This window comes from Thalassophryne amazonica, chromosome 6 (genome assembly GCF_902500255.1).
Source record: "Thalassophryne amazonica chromosome 6, fThaAma1.1, whole genome shotgun sequence".
Lineage (NCBI taxonomy): Eukaryota > Metazoa > Chordata > Actinopteri > Batrachoidiformes > Batrachoididae > Thalassophryne > Thalassophryne amazonica.
This window is the reverse complement of record NC_047108.1, coordinates 123,528,342-123,545,834: the sequence shown is the minus strand read 5'-3', so window position 1 is coordinate 123,545,834 and position 17,493 is coordinate 123,528,342. Positions and strand designations below refer to the sequence as shown.

Sequence of the window (17,493 nt, the reverse complement as noted above, 5' to 3'; positions counted from 1 at the left end):
TGATACACGTCTGCTGCTCCGTGCGGCTGGCAGACGTCTATTTTTAGTGACTGTGAACCTAAATGTCAAAGTTCCTCTCAGTATGCAACCAGTTAAAGAGATCAGCAGGAGACTGTTTAGTCATTAAAATGCTTCAGCAAGCCGCTTAAATTTAGAAAATGTTGTTGTGATAATACCATTTTGGCAATGAGTGTTTTCAGATAATAAGGCTCACAGGGACGGAATCAAAATAATGAATAAAAATTCCTGCAAAAGTGACAATTCATGGTTTTTTCCTGCTCATAAGAAAGTATTTGTTGGTTTAAGGTGTTTATTATTACACTATTTGCAAAGTTACAATAATCTTCAAGCATGTGCATCTTTCCTTCACGTTCCACACACACACACACACACACACACACACACACACACACACACACACACACACACACACACACACACACACACACACACACACACACACACACACACACACACACACACACACACACACACACACACACACACACAGAGCTCAAAGTGAATTAATTTTCTCAGTCGTTCCTAGTTTGTGGTCTGTTTAGTTTCCTCTCTGGGAGCCCAGGAGTTTACCAGGACCAGGACCTGGAGTCCACGCGGCCACGGAGGAAGCACACAGGCCAAGTCTGCCCTCTCGTATTACCGCTATCGTTATTGCCACGTGGCCCATCACACGCTACCGAATTACAACAGGTGTTAAACATGTCTGAGTTTGACTAAATCTGACATTCGCATTTTTGCTTAGCTTTTACTTTTCAAAGCAATTTCAGAGGTCAACACAAAAATATTTGAGAAATCTGTTTACATCATCTCTGTTGATATTTTCATTTTTGTCCTGATCTGTGATCCTAATCACTCAAGTTTGATCTTGATTGCAAACCTTTGATCCTGATCTGTGATGCTAATCACTCATCTTTGATAGGGATTGTAGACCTTAATAGGATTTTGATCTGTGGTCCTCATTGCTCACCTTTGATCCAGATCGCAGACTGTTAATTCTGATCAGTGATCCTCATCACTCACCTTTGATCCAGATTGCAGACCATTGATTCTGATGAGTAATGCTCATCACTCATCTTTGATCCAGATGACAGACCGTTTATTCTGATCAATAATCCTCATCGGTCACCTTTGTTCCAGATCACAGGCTGTTGATTCTGATCAGTCATCCTCGTCTTTCAATTTCAATTTATTAATTTATATAGCGCCAAATCACGACAGTCGCCCCAAGGCGCTTCACATAATTCACAAGAACACAAATTAATCTAAATTCAAAATTAAAAGCAAGAAAAGCACAGTTAAAAGATAAAACACAGTAGAATAAAAAGAGATTACAAAGCAAACACAAACAGATTAAAAAATTAATGATGGTCTTTGATCCAGATTGCAGACTGTTGATCCTAATCATTGATCCTCATCACTCATCTTCGATCCAGTATGCAGACCATTGATTCTCATGACTAATGCTCATCAGTTACTTTTGATCCTGATTGCAGACCCATGATCCTGATCAGTGATCCTCATCACTCATCTTTGGTCTTGATCTGTGATGCTCATCAGTCATCTTTGTTCCTGATCGCAAACCTTTGGTCCTGGTCTATCATCTCTGATCTGGATTGCAGACCTTTGATTCTGACCTGTAATCCTAATCGCTTGTCTTTGATCCTGATCTGTGATACTAATCACTCATCTTTGATTCAGACTGCAGACCGCTGATTCTAATCAGTGATTCTCATCACTCATCTTTTATCCTGAATGCAGTCCCTTCATCCTTATAACTGGAGTAAGATCCTTATCAGTGGTCCTAATCATTCATGTTTTCTCCTGACCACAAACCTTTGATCCTGATCTGTTTCACCCTAATCACAAATCCTTTATCCTAAGCACAGATCTTTAGTCTTGATCATTAAATTTAAAGCTGATCATGGAACTTTTATCCTCATCACTGATCTTTACCGTTTCTAATCCCAAACGTGGATCCTGAATGTTGAGCTCTGTCAGTGGATTTATTTATTTATACAGTGCATTTGGCAAGTATTCACAACACTCCAGTTTTTCTACAACCTTGTTCCAAAATGGAGTAAATTCTTTTTTTTTTCCATCAGAATTCTACTCACAACACCCCATAAGGACAACATGAATAAAGTATTTTTTTTTAATTTTGCCAAATGTATTAAAAATAAAAACTAAGAAGTTGCATGTACTCAAGTATTCACACCCTTGGCTCAATACTTTGTTGATGGATGTTTGGCAGCAATTGCAGCCTCTTGAACATGATGCCACAAGCTTGGTGCACCTATCTTTGGGCAGTTTGGTCCATTCCTCTTTGCAGCACCTTTCAAGCTCCATCAGGTTCGATGGGGAGCGTCTGTGCACAGACATCTCTTCAGAGATGTTCAATCAGATTCAGGTCTGGGCTCTGGCTGGGCCACTCAAGGACATTCACAGAGTTGTTCTGAAGCCACTCCTTTGATATCTTGGCTGTGTGCTTAGGGTCATTGTTCTGCTGAAAATTGAACCATCACCCCAGTCTGAGGTCAAGAGCGCTCTGGAGCAGGTTTTCATCCAGGATGTCTCTGTACATTGCTGCATTCATCTTTCCCTCAATCCTGACTAGTCTCACAGTTCCTGCTGCTGAAAAACATCCCCACAGCATGATGCTGCCACCACCATGCTTCACTGTAGGGATGGTGCCTGGTTTCCTCCAAACATGATGCCTGACATTCACACCAGAGTTCAATCTTTGTCCAAACTCCAAGTGGGCTGCCCTGTGCCTTTTACTAAGGACCACACAGGCCTGATTGGTGGATTGCTGCAGAGATTGTTGTTCTTCTGGAAGGTTCTCCTCTCTCCACAGAGGAATGCTGGCGCTCTGACAGAGTGACCATCAGGTTCTTGGTGACCTCCCTGACTAAGGCCCTTCTCCCCCAATCACTCAGTTTAGATGGGCAGCCAGCTCTAGCAAAAGTCCTGGTGGATTCGAACATCTTCCATTTATGGATGATGGAGGCCACTGTGGTCATTGGGACCTTCAAAGCAGCAGAAATGTTTCTGTACCCTTCTCCAGATTTGTGCCTTGAAAAAAAAAAGAAAAAAAAAATCCTTTCTCAGAGGTCTACAGACAATTCCTTTGACTTCATGTTTGGTTTTTGCTCTGTCAACTGGGGGACCTTATATGTAGACAGGTGTGTCTTTCCAAATCATGTCCAATCAACTGAATTTACTCCAGGTGGACTCCAGCTAAGCTGTAGAAACATCTCAAGGATGATCAGTGGAAACAGGATGCACCTGAGCTCAATTTTGAGCTTCATGGAAAAGATTATGAATACTTAAGTACATGTGATTTCTTAGTTTTGTATATAATAAATTTATCAAATATTTATATAATTAATAAATTTGCAAAATATATTAAAAACTTTTCATATTGTCATTATGGGGTATTGTGTGTAGAATTTTGAGGAGAAAAATGAATTTCATCCATTTTGGAATAAATTCCAATTCCGGATAAATTGCATGTTTCTTTTCTTGCATTTGTCTTTCAGAAGGATATTAAAAAAAAACACCTTTGATCATGATCCTGATTACAGCAATTCTGATTACAGAATTTTAAGAACAATAAGGAACAGAGCTCTAAGACCAAAAGCATGATAAGGACGAAAGGTCAATGATCAAACCTTGAAACATTGAACGCACTAGTTGCACGTTTACAGAAATATGAAATTAAGAGAAAGTCAAGATGAGTCAACCAATAGAAACTATTTTCACAACTAAAAAAAATGAGGAAAACATGTCTAAAAGTTGACCCTGACTTTTTTTTTCTTAGATTAATGTAATCCAGATCTATCTGAACACCTTGAGAAATAAATTTAAAAAAAGGCCATGATTTCCAATACCCCATTAAAAAAAAAAAGAAAGATGTAAAGTCATGTATATTTGTCTAATTTCTAGTCAGAATATCTTTGTCTTTCAGCGGTCCCTGCAGATCCAACTCTGATCTGGGATTTTGTCCAACTTCTAATCTACGCTGTCCCTGATGACTCCAGTTGTACGTGGAGAAACACAAACGGTCCCCAACAAAGTACGAACCAGGCTTCACTCCCGAGATCTGGTGGGATCAGGTGTCCACACAGAATAGTTTCGGACTGATGCTTAATCCAAGACAATAACCAGTAAAAGAACTTTTTATTAGATGGTACGTCTTAAAAATTTTAAGTGGAAGTCTTGGAAACATCTTGTTAAAATTAAACTTATTTGAATGCTGTGTTCTTTGTGTATATTTAAATGCTTCCGAGTAAGAGTACAAAAGTTTTAAAGGAGTTTTCTCGGCTAATTTCAGGACCTTATTTTAAGAAATGGATGTTTTTAAGACTTTGATATAAGATTCACATCTTCAATTGCTTATTCCAGTTAAGGGTCACAGGGGGCTGGAGTCTATCCCAGCAGTCATAGGGTGTGAGGTGGTGTACACCCTGGACAGGATACCAGTCTGTATGTCTCTGGATGTAGTAGGAAGCCGGAGCACCTGGAGGAAACCCACACAAACATGGGGAGAACATGCAAAACTCCACAGGTGGGAATCGATCCCTTGACCTTGCTGTGAGGCAACATTGCTAACCACTAAGCCGCTGTGCTGTCATCATGTGAGACTCCAATATCTCAAAATGGATAGCTTATTTTTTTAACTTACAATTTTGTCATATTAACTGCAATTAGATATTTTGACAAAAAAAAACTTAAGATTTAGCTTTTTTTTTTTTTTTTGCAGTACAGTTTCAAAATCTAGTTATATCAAGAAAGAAAAAGCACTCAGTGTACTTGCAGGGAACACATGAAGGGCGGGATCATAAATTGTCCCCCGTGGCAGATGCTTGTCGGAATTTTAATTTTACTTAATTGCTCTGCTTTTCCTCCCAACCACACTGACCACCCTAAAGAGAGTCAGGACACAACTTCTGTTCTGCAGCCCGCACAGAAAGGTGGGTCTCTTAAGTTTTTCTTTTTTTATTACTGTAATGTGAGAGGAATATTTGAAATGCTTGTTTACAGCTTAAATGTAGATTTGTGTAACCATTTGAGTATTTTTAACATCTGGTAAACGTTAAAATCAGTGACAAAATACAATGGAAGTGAAGGTGTTCGTGGATGATGTCCAACGTGTGGTATGTGGTGTCACTGAGGAAACGACGTGTGAAGAAGTAGTCATCACGTTGGCTCAAGCCTTGAGTAAGCACTCCGAGATCTAAAATTTACATTTCTCTTGTTACCGTTGACGATACTGATTCGAACGTTGTGTTTAGGTCAGACGGGATGCTACACCTTACGGGAAAAATTCAAAGACTTTGAGCGGAGCATGACTCCCACCGAACATCTTCTGGAATCTCTTCGGAAGTACGGAGAGCAGGCCAGGGAGGTCCAGCTCATTCTGCTCCACAGCGGGCCATCTCCGCGGGACGGAATGAGCAGAACAAAGCTCAGCAGATACCCGCCGTGCCCGCCCATAAGAAGAAGAGACGCTGGTGTCAAAACGCGGTGGCGCAGTGGTTCGCTCAGTCTGCATCGCCAAAGCTTGCCGCCATTATCCTGCTCACAACAGGAAGCCGAGCAGCCACCAGCAGACCAGAAAAGGGCTAAGAGGAAGTCACTGAGCCTTGTGGAAGAGGCTCGTGGTTGGCTGGAAAGTCTCGGGAAAGGCAAAGTTTACAACGCCGTCTGCGATACAGAAAGCAGCAAGAAATCCAACAAAAGTCAGCAAACCTCTGTGGAGATTTCTGTCGGTAAAGTTAAATCAGTGCGAAGTAGTCTGTTGAGCAAAGTCAGGGGTCAGAAAAGTTTAAAATCAGACATGGACCATCACAGCTCCTGCTGTATGGGGAGTCAGGTGAGGGAAAAGGAACACAAATATTTAAAGAAAACCCAAGAGGTCAAACCCGACTGCCTGTCAGAGTGCGCGATAATCAGAGAAGAGAAAAACAGGTTGCGAGAAACCATCAAACTGCAATGTGCCCATCTGCAGGATTTACAGCTCCACATGAGACATTTAGACAAACAGATCATAGAGCTTGAGGAACAACAGAGGACCAAAAAGGACGAGCAGGAAGCTCAGAAGAAAGTTATCGAAGAGGAGCTCGAGCAGATAGCCTTTTGGGAGAACGAGCTCAAAGCAGAAGAAGGTCACGAGAAAGATCTGCAGCGCGAGTTCCTGGAGATGAGGGCAAAGGTCATCGAGTGTAAAGCCAAACTGGAAGAGTACAAGGACGCCACGCATGGGTTGAGTTTAAGTGTTCAGAACTCGACTCAGAAAGACTCAGAAACAAGTTCCAAAGGTGGTGAAACCGCTGCCACGGAGATTATAGCTGAAGACCAGCAGCAGCAGAAAGACGAGCAAAAGCCAACGCCCGAGACAAACACCAACAGGAAATTCCTCGACCCTCCTCAAGCTCTGGTTCCTCCAAACCAGATAAAAGAACGCCGGCCCACGGGACCCACTGAGCTCAGGGAGTGGTGGACGCGCTGGTCTGAGACTCAAAATCCGAAAGGCAGAGAGGCTAAAACAAAGTCCGTTCACCGTTCTGAGCTCACGATTTATCTGGGCAATGCCAAAGTTTAGAAAGGAACCAAACCTCACAAAAGGCGGCGATAATGTACTTAATTCACTTAATGTATTTATACTTCACAGAAAATAGAAATCACCCTGGTCTAAAGTTTGTTTGGCCATTTCAATCACTTTTGTGCATTTTATAGCAGCGACTCGAGAATAGTTAAAGCAGATTTCAAGTTCCTGCCAAGTACATTATTTCACCAATACACAAAGCCAAAGGGCTTTAAAAACCTTAAAGGCACAAACAGTAGAAACCTACACAACTACCAACTGAGCACGTGGACACTTTAAAGGATATTGAAATACAGGTGCCTGTCATATAATTAGAATATCATGAAGTTATCTCAGTAATTCCATTTAAAAAGTGAAACTTGTATATTATATTCATTCATTCCACACAGACTGATACATTTCAAATGTTTATTAAAAGAAAAACATTTGAAATATATTTCAATGTTTCTTTTAATTTTGATTATAACTGACAATGAAAATCATTCAAGTTTCACTTTTTGAATTGAATTACTGAAATAAATCAACTTTTTCATGATATTCTAATTATATGACCAGCACCTGTATGGTCCACTTGATATATGTGTAGAAGCAATGCTGAAATTCCTGCTCACTGGGTAACGGATCTGGATGGCGGCAGGTCTCCTTTATTTGGGGCCGTTTTCTGTCCAGATTTTAGTAAGCTGACCTGCTGTGCTCCTGTTACTTTTAGCAGTTCCTGGGTTGGATTCTGGTGAAATGGATGACTGGGATGTTTCTGGTACTAGGTCACTTCAGACTGTCCTTGGGTTCTGTTCGAGGTACAACCCCTGGCAAAAATTATGGAATCACCGGCCTCAGAGGATGTTCATTCAGTTGTTTAATTTTGTAGAAAAAAAAGCAGATCACAGACATGACACAAAACTTAAGTCATTTCAAATGGCAACTTTCTGGCTTTAAGAAACACTATAAGAAATCAAGAAAAAAAAGATTGTGGCAGTCAGTAACGGTTACTTTTTTAGACCAAGCAGAGGAAAAAAATACGGAATCACTCAATTCTGAGGAAAAAATTATGGAATCACCCTGTAAATTTTCTTTCCCCAAATTAACACCTGCATCAAATCAGATCTGCTCATTGACATTGACCCAATGTGTCTTTTTGCAAGGAATGTTTTTGCAGTTTTTGCTCTATGGCAAGATGCATTATCATCTTGAAAAATGATTTCATCATCCCCAAACATTCTTTCAATTGTCCAAAATATCAACGTAAACTTGTGCATTTATTGATGATGTAATGACAGCCATCTCCCCAGTGCCTTTACCTGACATGCAGCCCCATATCATCAATGACTGTGGAAATTTACATGTTCTCTTCAGGCAGTCATCTTTATAAATCTCATTGGAAAGGCACCAAACAAAAGTTCCAGCATCATCACCTTGCCCAATGCAGATTCGAGATTCATCACTGAATATGACTTTCATCCAGTCATCCACAGTCCACGATTGCTTTTCCTTAGCCCATTGTAACCTTGTTTTTTTTCTGTTTAGGTGTTAATGATGCCTTTTGTTTAGCTTTTCTGTATGTAAATCCCATTTCCTTTAGGCGGTTTCTTACAGTTCGGTCACAGACGTTGACTCCAGTTTCCTCCCATTCGTTCATTTGTTTTGTTGTACATTTTTCGATTTTTGAGACATATTGCTTTAAGTTTTCTGTCTTGACGCTTTGATGTCTTCCTTGGTCTACCAGTATGTTTGCCTTTAACAACCTTCCCATGTTTGTATTTGGTCCAGAGTTTAGACACAGCTGACTGTGAACAACCAACATCTTTTGCAACATTGCGTGATGATTTACTCTCTTTTAAGAGTTTGATAATCCTCTCCTTTGTTTCAATTGACATCTCTCGTGTTGGAGCCATGATTCATGTCAGTCCACTTGGTGCAACAGCTCTCCAAGGTGTGTTCACTCCTTTTTAGATGCAGACTAACGAGCAGATCTGATATGATGCAGGTGTTAGTTTTGGGGATGAAAATTTACAGGGTGATTCCATAATTTTTTTTCCTCAGAATTGAGTGATTCCATACTTTTTTCCTCTGCTTGGTCTAAAAAAGTAACCGTTAGTGACTGCCAATCTTTTTTTCTTGATTTCTTATAGTGTTTCTTAAAGCCAGAAAGTTGCCATTTGAAATGACTTTAGTTTTGTGTCATGTCTGTGATCTGCTTTTTTTCTACAAAATTAAACAACTGAATGAACATCCTTCGAGGCTGGTGATTCCATAATTTTTGCCAGGGGCTGTAGTTTGTCAATCTAATGATTACTAAGGGAGAATCAGGTGACATACATTATAGGAATGTGGCACGTTTCTGTGGGCACGATCCAGCAGTGTTGGCTCTCGTGTTGAGGATCCTGCTAACTAAAATATCAAGGGGACACTCATGTATCACTTGGCTGTAAAATAGATGGCTACTTGTTGGAAGGTTTGAATGGACGACTGATTTCAGTCATCACTCAAGTGATTTCTAGCTACATGAAATCTGGTAACTGTAGTTGCAAAACTGAGTAGGGCAAGATATGGAACAAGACTAGACCTGTCGACATATTTGAGTTGCATTCGCTAGTCGCTCGATATTCCAGCAATTCAGCCCCCCATATATAATCATTGAAGCAAAAGCACATGAATGCTGTATACTGGCTCTGAGCACAGAATGAAACTGCAGAAATTAAGTGTATTGTGGTTTGAACATTTCTTTGCAACTCTGCATACAATGCTCTGTTCATGAACAATCTTATTTCATGTTAATTATCCAACTTAAAATGTATGTACAGCTCATTTTGTAAAGCACCAGGTCGACTTGGTTCCTGCTCCACGTGTGCCTCTTCAAGTATGTTGTAATAACTTTTAATAAAAGCAAACTGCTTTATTCAGTGACATTTCTTGACCCTGTACAAATAACCGACCATATTGTCTGAAGATTCTTGCTTTGAAAACTGTTCATACTTTCCTTAAGAAATAAACTCAGCCAATACTTTTCATAAAACTTTAATTAAATCGTTTCATCCAATAACATTAACAAAAGTACATAAGCGAACCTCTGAAGACGGTTCAAGCCATAATCTCCAAAGTTGAAAATAAATCTGAATGAAACTTACAGTAATGTGCAGAGGCGCAGCAGCTCCACCCCTCGCCCCGCCCATTTCAGCGCACAGACATTCCCATTCTTATGTTTATTTATTTTTAAACAATTTCTAATGCATTGCATTTCTCATTCTTTAGGTTCAATTTGAGATTATACCTTAAAAATGTCTAAGAAAAGAAAAAAAAAACCCTCAAAAAACAAATACCTCCTTTACACGCTAACCATTTCTAGGATACGTCACACGCACGCGCGCACACACAAAAAAAAATTCAGATCCCATGTGCACTGCAGAACTTTGCATCAATAACATACATTAGAAGCTGGGAACTGGAATGTGAAGCGTTCCCTTGCAAGAATAAAATGGGGACAAGCATTACACATGCCTGTAATTGTACGTATGTTGTCTATGAGTGTGTTCAAGCATATGTTTAATCAAATTCCCCTCATCCCAGCCGTTTCCCTTTGGGAACAGCATGCCACCAAAACTAAACAGAGCGGAATCTGTATCGCTCAGTCAATAACACCAGGTTGGCGAGTTTTCCGTTCCACGTTGAAGCCCTGCACACAGGAGACAGACAATTATTCATAATACAAAATACAAGAAGTGTCTCATTTTCATAAAGACATCTGACCACATGAGACTGCTGACAAAACCACTGTTTATAATATAACTAGTCATTAATGTAAGCAACAGAGGTCACTCCAATTTGGGCTTTCCCAACTAGAAACCTCTATATATTTAAGTTTCAGGTTAAGGTAAAAAGACACCAGATAAAGTGTCAAAACTCAAATTGAGGTTTGTGCGGTGGCACCTTTGAATTGTCAGGACCACGGGGCTGTCTCAGGATGACCAGTCGAGGAGCACTCGTGTCGTCGAGGGTGATGCTCTTGAGTCTGTTTACCAGACGATCAGGGCGCGGAGTCGCAACTGGCTTAGGCCCCTCACTGCAATGTTCAGTACACAGTGTGCAGTTTATAACATTGTTCAACTTTAATAGAATCTCAGAGTCCTTATAGAACATACTATGGATTTGAAGTAAGTGTCAAGTCAAGGGGAGAACCCATTCTACAAAATAGGACCAGTGGAACCAACTGTTCTGCTGGTAATCCTGCTGACAGACGGGAGGACAGTTAGACCTCGACAGAGGTAACGCAAATTTGAGTTGTGCTGGTTTTTTTTTTTTTGAGAATGTCAAGATACTGTAGTGGCTTGTGTTTGCTTAAGGGACTTTCATTATGGAAACAAACATCAGTTGGTGCACTAATGATCATACATAGTTGTTTTTTTTATCAATTATTTGTCATGTCCATAAAATGGTGCAAAAGGTCGACATTTCCCAGAGCTTAAGATGATTCCTTCAAATGTCTTGTTTTGCACAGTTGGATATTGCTTTGTGCATAGAGGAGTAAAGAGGAAAAAGTAAAATGAAACAGAAAGCCAAAATCAGAGAACTTTGACTTAAAAATAAATTTTTCCAAATTTCCGATTCAATTTATAGTCTATTACAACCCCTGGCAAAAATTATGGAATCTCCGGCCTCGGAGGATGTTCATTCAGTTGTTTAATTTTGTAGAAAAATGGCAGTCAGTAACGGTTACTTTTTTAGACCAAGCAGAGGGAAAAAAAATATGGAATCACTCAATTCTGAGGAAAAAATTATGGAATCATGAAAAACAAAAGAACGCTCCAACACATCACTAGTATTTTGTTGCACCACCTCTGGCTTTTATAACAGCTTGCAGTCTGAGGCAATGACTTAATGAGTGACAAACAGTACTCTTCATCAATCTGGCTCCAACTTTCTCTGATTGCTGTTGCCAGATCAGCTTTGCAGGTTGGAGCCTTGTCATGGACCATTTTCTTCAACTTCCAAAGACTTTCAATTGGATTAAGATCCGGACTATTTGCAGGCCATGACATTGACCCTATGTGTCTTTTTGCAAGGAATGTTTTCACAGTTTTTGCTCTATGGCAAGATGCATTATCATCTTGAAAAATGATATCCCCAAACATCCTTTCAATTGATGGGATAAGAAAAGTGTCCAAAATATCAACGTAAACTTGTGCATTTATTGATGTAATGACAGCCATCTCCCCAGTGCCTTTACCTGACATGCAGCCCCATATCATCAATGACTGTGGAAATTTACATGTTCTCTTCAGGCAGTCATCTTTATAAATCTCATTGGAACGGCACCAAACAAAAGTTCCAGCATCATCACCTTGCCCAATGCAGATTCGAGATTCATCACTGAATATGACTTTCATCCAGTCATCCACAGTCCACGATTGCTTTTCCTTAGCCCATTGTAACCTTGTTTTTTTCTGTTTAGGTATTAATGATGGCTTTCGTTTAGCTTTTCTGTATGTAAATCCCATTTCCTTTAGGCGGTTTCTTACAGTTCGGTCACAGACATTGACTCCAGTTTCCTCCCATTCGTTCCTCATTTGTTTTGTTGTACATTTTTTGATTTTTGAGACATATTGCTTTAAGTTTTCTGTCTTGATGCCTTCCTTGGTCTACCAGTATGTTTGCCTTTAACAACCTTCCCATGTTTGTATTTGCTCCAGAGTTTAGACACAGCTGACTGAACAACCATCATCTTTTGCAACATTGCGTGATGATTTACCCTCTTAAGAGTTTGATAATCTTCTCCTTTGTTTCAACTGACATCTCTCGTGTTGGAGCCATGATTCATGTCAGTCCACTTGGTGCAACAGCTCTCCAAGGTGTGATCACTCCTTTTTAGATGCAGACTAACAAGCAGATCTGATTTGATGCAGGTGTTAGTTTTGGGGATGAAAATTTACAGGGTGATTCCATAATTTATTCCTCAGAATTGAGTGAGTCCATATTTTTTTCCCCTCTGCTTGGTCTAAAAAAGTAACCATTACTGACTGCCACAATTTTTGTTCCTGATTTCTTAGTGTTTCTTAAAGCCAGAAAGTTGCCATTTGAAATGACTTTAGTTTTGTGTCATGTCTGTGATCTGCTTTTTTTCTACAAAATTAAACAACTGAATGAACATCCTCCAAGGCCAGTGATTCCATAATTATTGCCAGGGGTTGTAAGTGATCAATCATTGCAGTTTTAATGATCACCATAAAAAAAGGCAACGCTCAAGTAGCAGCATACAAATTTAAAAACAAAAACATTCAAATACAGGCCCTTGTAGAACCACTTAGATTTGTTGCATCAACCAGCTTCAAATCATCAAAAGAAACATACAAAATCCTGCACATTAAACATGGGAAGAGCCAGATCTGCAAGACTTTTTGATCACAACATGATCAGCATGGCAGGTAACAGACAAACGGAACACATCAGGAAAATGATAATTATTAATCATTAACATGTTCATAGAAGCGCTACGCTGAGCTCAGAAACAGAATGTTACAGCATGATAATACGCTGATGTTTTTAAGCATTTATTGGGGGGGGGGGGGGGGGGGGGGTTGTCCTGTAACTAGAAGTTCACTTTCTTCAGCTGTGAGAAAACAGCATGTTTAAGAGGATCCTCAAGTCAAAGCAAATAAAGATGCAATGACAATATTGAATTCAAGTAATGATGGTCCTGTTGGGTCCAAGTTACGGGTAATCGTGTTTCTGTGGGATAAGTTCACTAAATACATTGAAAACTGAAGCTGAGGTCACAAGTACATGGAGAAACACCACGAAGAGCTTTTCCTTTGTTCATAAGGACCCTCACCTGACTCTGCGCACATTGCAGGCACTACATTTTCCTGTGCGTTGATTCAGGACGACCGAGAACTCCACCTCATCTCCAGTCTGGAGCTCTAAGCCGTCCTGCACCTCTTTTACATGGAAGAACAGCTTCTTGCTCTCGCCAACCTCATATGTGATGAAGCCAAACTGGAGGAAAAACAAAAAAGATTCAAAAGTGGCAGAATCTCAAGGTTTCAAACATGTGAAGTCCAAAATGTTCCCCAAATTCTTACCTGGTCTTTAACACACTCCACCAAGGCTCTACGCTGTGGGACTACATGACATGCCATCTTCTGTCCAGTCTGGGGCACTGTGCAAAGCTGGAACTTCACAAGTTCACCTTTCTGCAAACAGTCTGCCTTGTTTGCCATACCCATAATTCCAAAAGGACACGTCTGCCCTTTAGATCCACCTACAAATAAAGAAAATATTTGAGTACAGCCTCATTTGAAAGCACCTTAAATTTCACACTGCCGTGGGGCCAGTGTCTCGTAAGACGCCAGTTTGACACTCGCCTTCCTCTGTGACTTCAATAAGCCCTTGGTACTCTGTCTGGGAGGGATCCACGCTGCGCAAAGGACGAATAACTTTTCCCAGCATCACCGTTGAACCAACATCATCACCAAGGGCATTCACTTAAGAAAAAAAAAAAAAACCCTATGGATCTTGCAAGAACTCTTTGCTGATGACAAATTTTTACCTTTCCAAGTTAAGTGCCATTTAGGTTCCATACCTGCAGCTACTTTGGTAACTTTTTCAGCACTGACTTTGTTTCCTTTTCCCTTAGAAAGAGAATACTCCACTGTATCTCCCAGCTCCAAGTTCTCCACATCTCCACACAGCTCACTGAGTAACAGACTCAGACTTAAACAGAATCTAAGAGCGCTACAAAAAAAACCAAGTAATTTTCAGCCTATTCACGGCCATATCAGAACTCGAAATTACCTGTAATGAAAGAAAACCTCCTGGTCGTGATTTGCTGTCTCAATGAAGCCAAAGTTGTCCTTCAATGTGGCAACAAATCCCTGCAGTCTCTTAGCATTGGAAGCGTTACGGTTGAGGACCCTGATGGAGACTGCACTCTGCTGACCTGTTCTCTTCACTTCATTGATGGAGAACTCCACCTAGTGGATGCACATGGACCAATTAGATACAGTATAACACAAAAAACATGACAAGACAAATTTTGCATATGTGTTGTCACTAATCTGTAATTATGTCTGTCACAAAACATCACAATAAGATGAACCTTTTTATCCTAATGACTCAGTTGAAAATTAGGCTCAAATTCCATGCATACCAACAAGGTTTTTCCAGGCCCAAAATGAGGCCAAAATGGAGCCCACCACAGGACTGAGAGGTGAGGAGGGGTTCCTACTTAATGGAGACATGACATTTGACTGGAGGTTTCCACGTCACATTTTTCTCTGCAGGAAAACCCTGCTAATGCCAGGCACTTCCAAGCAAGGCCAACACCTTGCTTGGAATTTGGACTTCAGTGTCTTGTTCCAAGGGCGCACACACACACACACACACAGAGAGAATCCTGAGATCACACCACTGATTAACTGACAAGATGTGTTATACCACCTGCCAAAATATTTTGTCAGAGAAAGTCAGACACCACAGCAAGTGGGAAAATTAAAATCTACAGAGCTCAAGTCACCAATTCCCAACAACACAACATTGTGCGCACCTTATCGCCAGTCTGTGGGTGACCCGGTCCTTCCAGGTCCTTGGCATGATATGGCAGAGTGACCTTTACGCCACAGTCTTCATATGCAATCACTCCTTCCTCAGCTTCCTACAGACAGGAACCTGCTTTATTACCTCTCAATGTGCAAAAATTGGCTTTCAGAAAAAAAAAAAAAAAACCCAATAATGTCTCAAACAAGGGTTCAAGTGAAGGAATTTGGTCAGATGACTAATCAGCATATACTATATTAGATAGCTGCTCTAGAACAACATCTAAAACACATGAACGCACTAGCATGTGCAAATAAAAGCATTCGGTAACAGCCTAATCGGTTAGTGTTAGCCTCGTGTGCTCAGAGAATGGTGTACGTAGGGCTGCAGAATTACCAGCTCCAAATAACTGGACAGTTCTACAGTATCGTGGTCATTTGCAAGCCAAAATATTGACTAATCATTTAAGGTATGCACCTTACCTTACCAGATTTGACATTTACAGTAGTGTTCAGAATAATAGTAGTGCTATGTGACTAAAAAGATTAATCCAGGTTTTGAGTATATTTCTTATTGTTACATGGGAAACAAGGTACCAGTAGATTCTCACAAATCCAACAAGACCAAGCATTCATGATATGCACACTCTTAAGGCTATGAAATCGGGCTATTAGTGTTAAAAAAAAAAATAGAAAAGGGGGTGTTCACAATAATAGTAGCATCTGCTGTTGACGCTACAAACTCAAAACTACATCCCCTGGCAAAAAATTATGGAATCACTGGCCTCGGAGGATGTTCATTCAGTTGTTTAATTTTGTAGAAAAAAAAAAAGTCACAGATCACACACATGACAAAACTAAAAAGTCATTTCAAATGGTAACTTTCTGGCTTTAAGAAACACTATAAGAAATCAGGAAAAAAAAAAAAAAATTGTGGCAGTCAGTAACGGTTACTTTTTTAGACCAACTGGGGGGGGGGGAAATGGAATCACTCAATTCTGAGGAAAAAATTATGGAATCATGAAAAACAAAAGAACGCTCCAACATATCACTAGTATTTTGTTGAACCACCTCTGGCTTTTATAACAGCTTGCAGTCTGAGGCATGGACTTAATGAGTGACAAACAGTACTCTTCATCAATCTGGCTCCAACTTTCTCTGATTGCTGTTGCCAGATCAGCTTTGCAGGTTGGAGCCTTGTCATGGACCATTTTCTTCACTTCCACCAAAGATTTTCAATTGGATTAAGATCCGGACTATTTGCAGGCCATGACATTGACCCTATGTGTCTTTTTGCAAGGAATGTTTTCACAGTTTTTGCTCTATGGCAAGATGCATTATCATCTTGAAAAATGATATCGCCAAACATCCTTTCAATTGATGGGATAAGAAAAGTGTCCAAAATATCAACGTAAACTTGTGCATTTATTGATGATGTAATGACAGCCATCTCCCCAGTGCCTTTACCTGACATGCAGCCCCATATCATCAATGACTGTGGAAATTTACATGTTCTCTTCAGGCAGTCATCTTTATAAATCTCATTGGAACGGCACCAAACAAAAGTTCCAGCATCATCACCTTGCCCAATGCAGATTCATTCAGAGTCATCCACAGTCCATAACTGCGTTTCCTTAGCCCATTGTAACTTTGTTTTTTTCTGTTTAGGTGTTAATGATGGCTTTCGTTTAGCTTTTCTGTATGTAAATCCCATTTCCTTTAGGCGGTTTCTTACAGTTCGGTCACAGACATTGACTCCAGTTTCCTCCCATTCGTTCCTCATTTGTTTTGTTGTGCATTTTTGAGACATACTGCTTTAAGTTTTCTGTCTTGACGCATTGATGTCTTCCTTGGTCTACCAGTATGTTTGCCTTTAACAACCTTCCCATGTTGTTTGTATTTGGTCCAGAGTTTAGACACAGCTGACTGAACAACCAACATCTTTTGCAACATTGCGTGATGATTTACCCTCTTAAGAGTTTGATAATCCTCTCCTTTGTTTCAATTAACATCTCTCGTGTTGGAGCCATGATTCATGTCAGTCCACTTGGTGCAACAGCTCTCCAAGGTGTGATCACTCCTTTTTAGATGCAGACTAACGAGCAGATCTGATTTGATGCAGGTGTTGGTTTTGGGGATGAAAATTTACAGGGTGATTCCATAATTTATTCCTCAGAATTGAGTGATAAAAAAGTAACCGTTACTGACTGCCACAATTTTTTTTTCTTGATTTCTTATAGTGTTTCTTAAAGCCAGAAAGTTGCCATTTGAAATGACTTTACTTTTGTGTCATGTCTGTGATCTGCTTTTTTTCTACAAAATCAAACAACTGAATGAACA

The 17,493-nt window shown here is 40.1% G+C and overlaps 2 protein-coding genes across 12 annotated transcripts in view; one reads left to right on the top strand and one right to left on the bottom strand.

Moving 5' to 3' along the window:
• The first annotated feature begins 4,921 nt into the window (after nt 1-4,921).
• On the top strand, nt 4,922-6,766 carry rassf11 (Ras association domain family member 11). 2 transcript variants are annotated; one of them, XM_034173342.1, is made up of 3 exons: nt 4,922-4,994; nt 5,127-5,241; nt 5,316-6,766. In XM_034173342.1, exons 2-3 carry the CDS (start codon nt 5,139-5,141, stop codon nt 6,623-6,625), a joined length of 1,413 nt encoding a protein of 470 aa, XP_034029233.1. In that variant the 5' UTR covers nt 4,922-4,994; nt 5,127-5,138; the 3' UTR covers nt 6,626-6,766. The 2 variants fall into 2 exon arrangements, with proteins under 2 accessions (XP_034029233.1, XP_034029232.1); XM_034173341.1 differs by having other exon boundaries at nt 4,957-5,241.
• A 2,861-nt stretch (nt 6,767-9,627) lies between these two features.
• csde1 (cold shock domain containing E1, RNA-binding) overlaps nt 9,628-17,493 on the bottom strand; it is a 62,142-nt gene continuing 54,276 nt past the window's right edge. For 9 of the 10 annotated variants that reach the window (XM_034173335.1, XM_034173330.1, XM_034173333.1 and 6 more), the window contains 8 exons: nt 15,165-15,272; nt 14,414-14,592; nt 14,202-14,314; nt 13,984-14,103; nt 13,702-13,880; nt 13,452-13,615; nt 10,553-10,685; nt 9,628-10,298 (listed from right to left, as the gene is read on the bottom strand). In XM_034173335.1, the coding sequence (XP_034029226.1) occupies nt 10,251-10,298; nt 10,553-10,685; nt 13,452-13,615; nt 13,702-13,880; nt 13,984-14,103; nt 14,202-14,314; nt 14,414-14,592; nt 15,165-15,272 (1,044 nt within the window). In that variant the 3' untranslated portion in view covers nt 9,628-10,250. The remainder of the gene's footprint in view (nt 10,299-10,552; nt 10,686-13,451; nt 13,616-13,701; nt 13,881-13,983; nt 14,104-14,201; nt 14,315-14,413; nt 14,593-15,164; nt 15,273-17,493) is intronic. The other variant, XM_034173338.1, reaches the window with a different exon arrangement.

Coding starts and splice junctions, on each gene's coding strand:
- rassf11 (XM_034173342.1), top strand. CDS start 5,139: ATGGAAGTGAAGGTGTTCGTGGATGATGTCCAACGTGTGGTATGTGGT. Junction 5,242..5,315: donor CACGTTGGCTCAAGCCTTGA/GTAAGCACTCCG, acceptor CGTTGTGTTTAG/GTCAGACGGGATGCTACACC.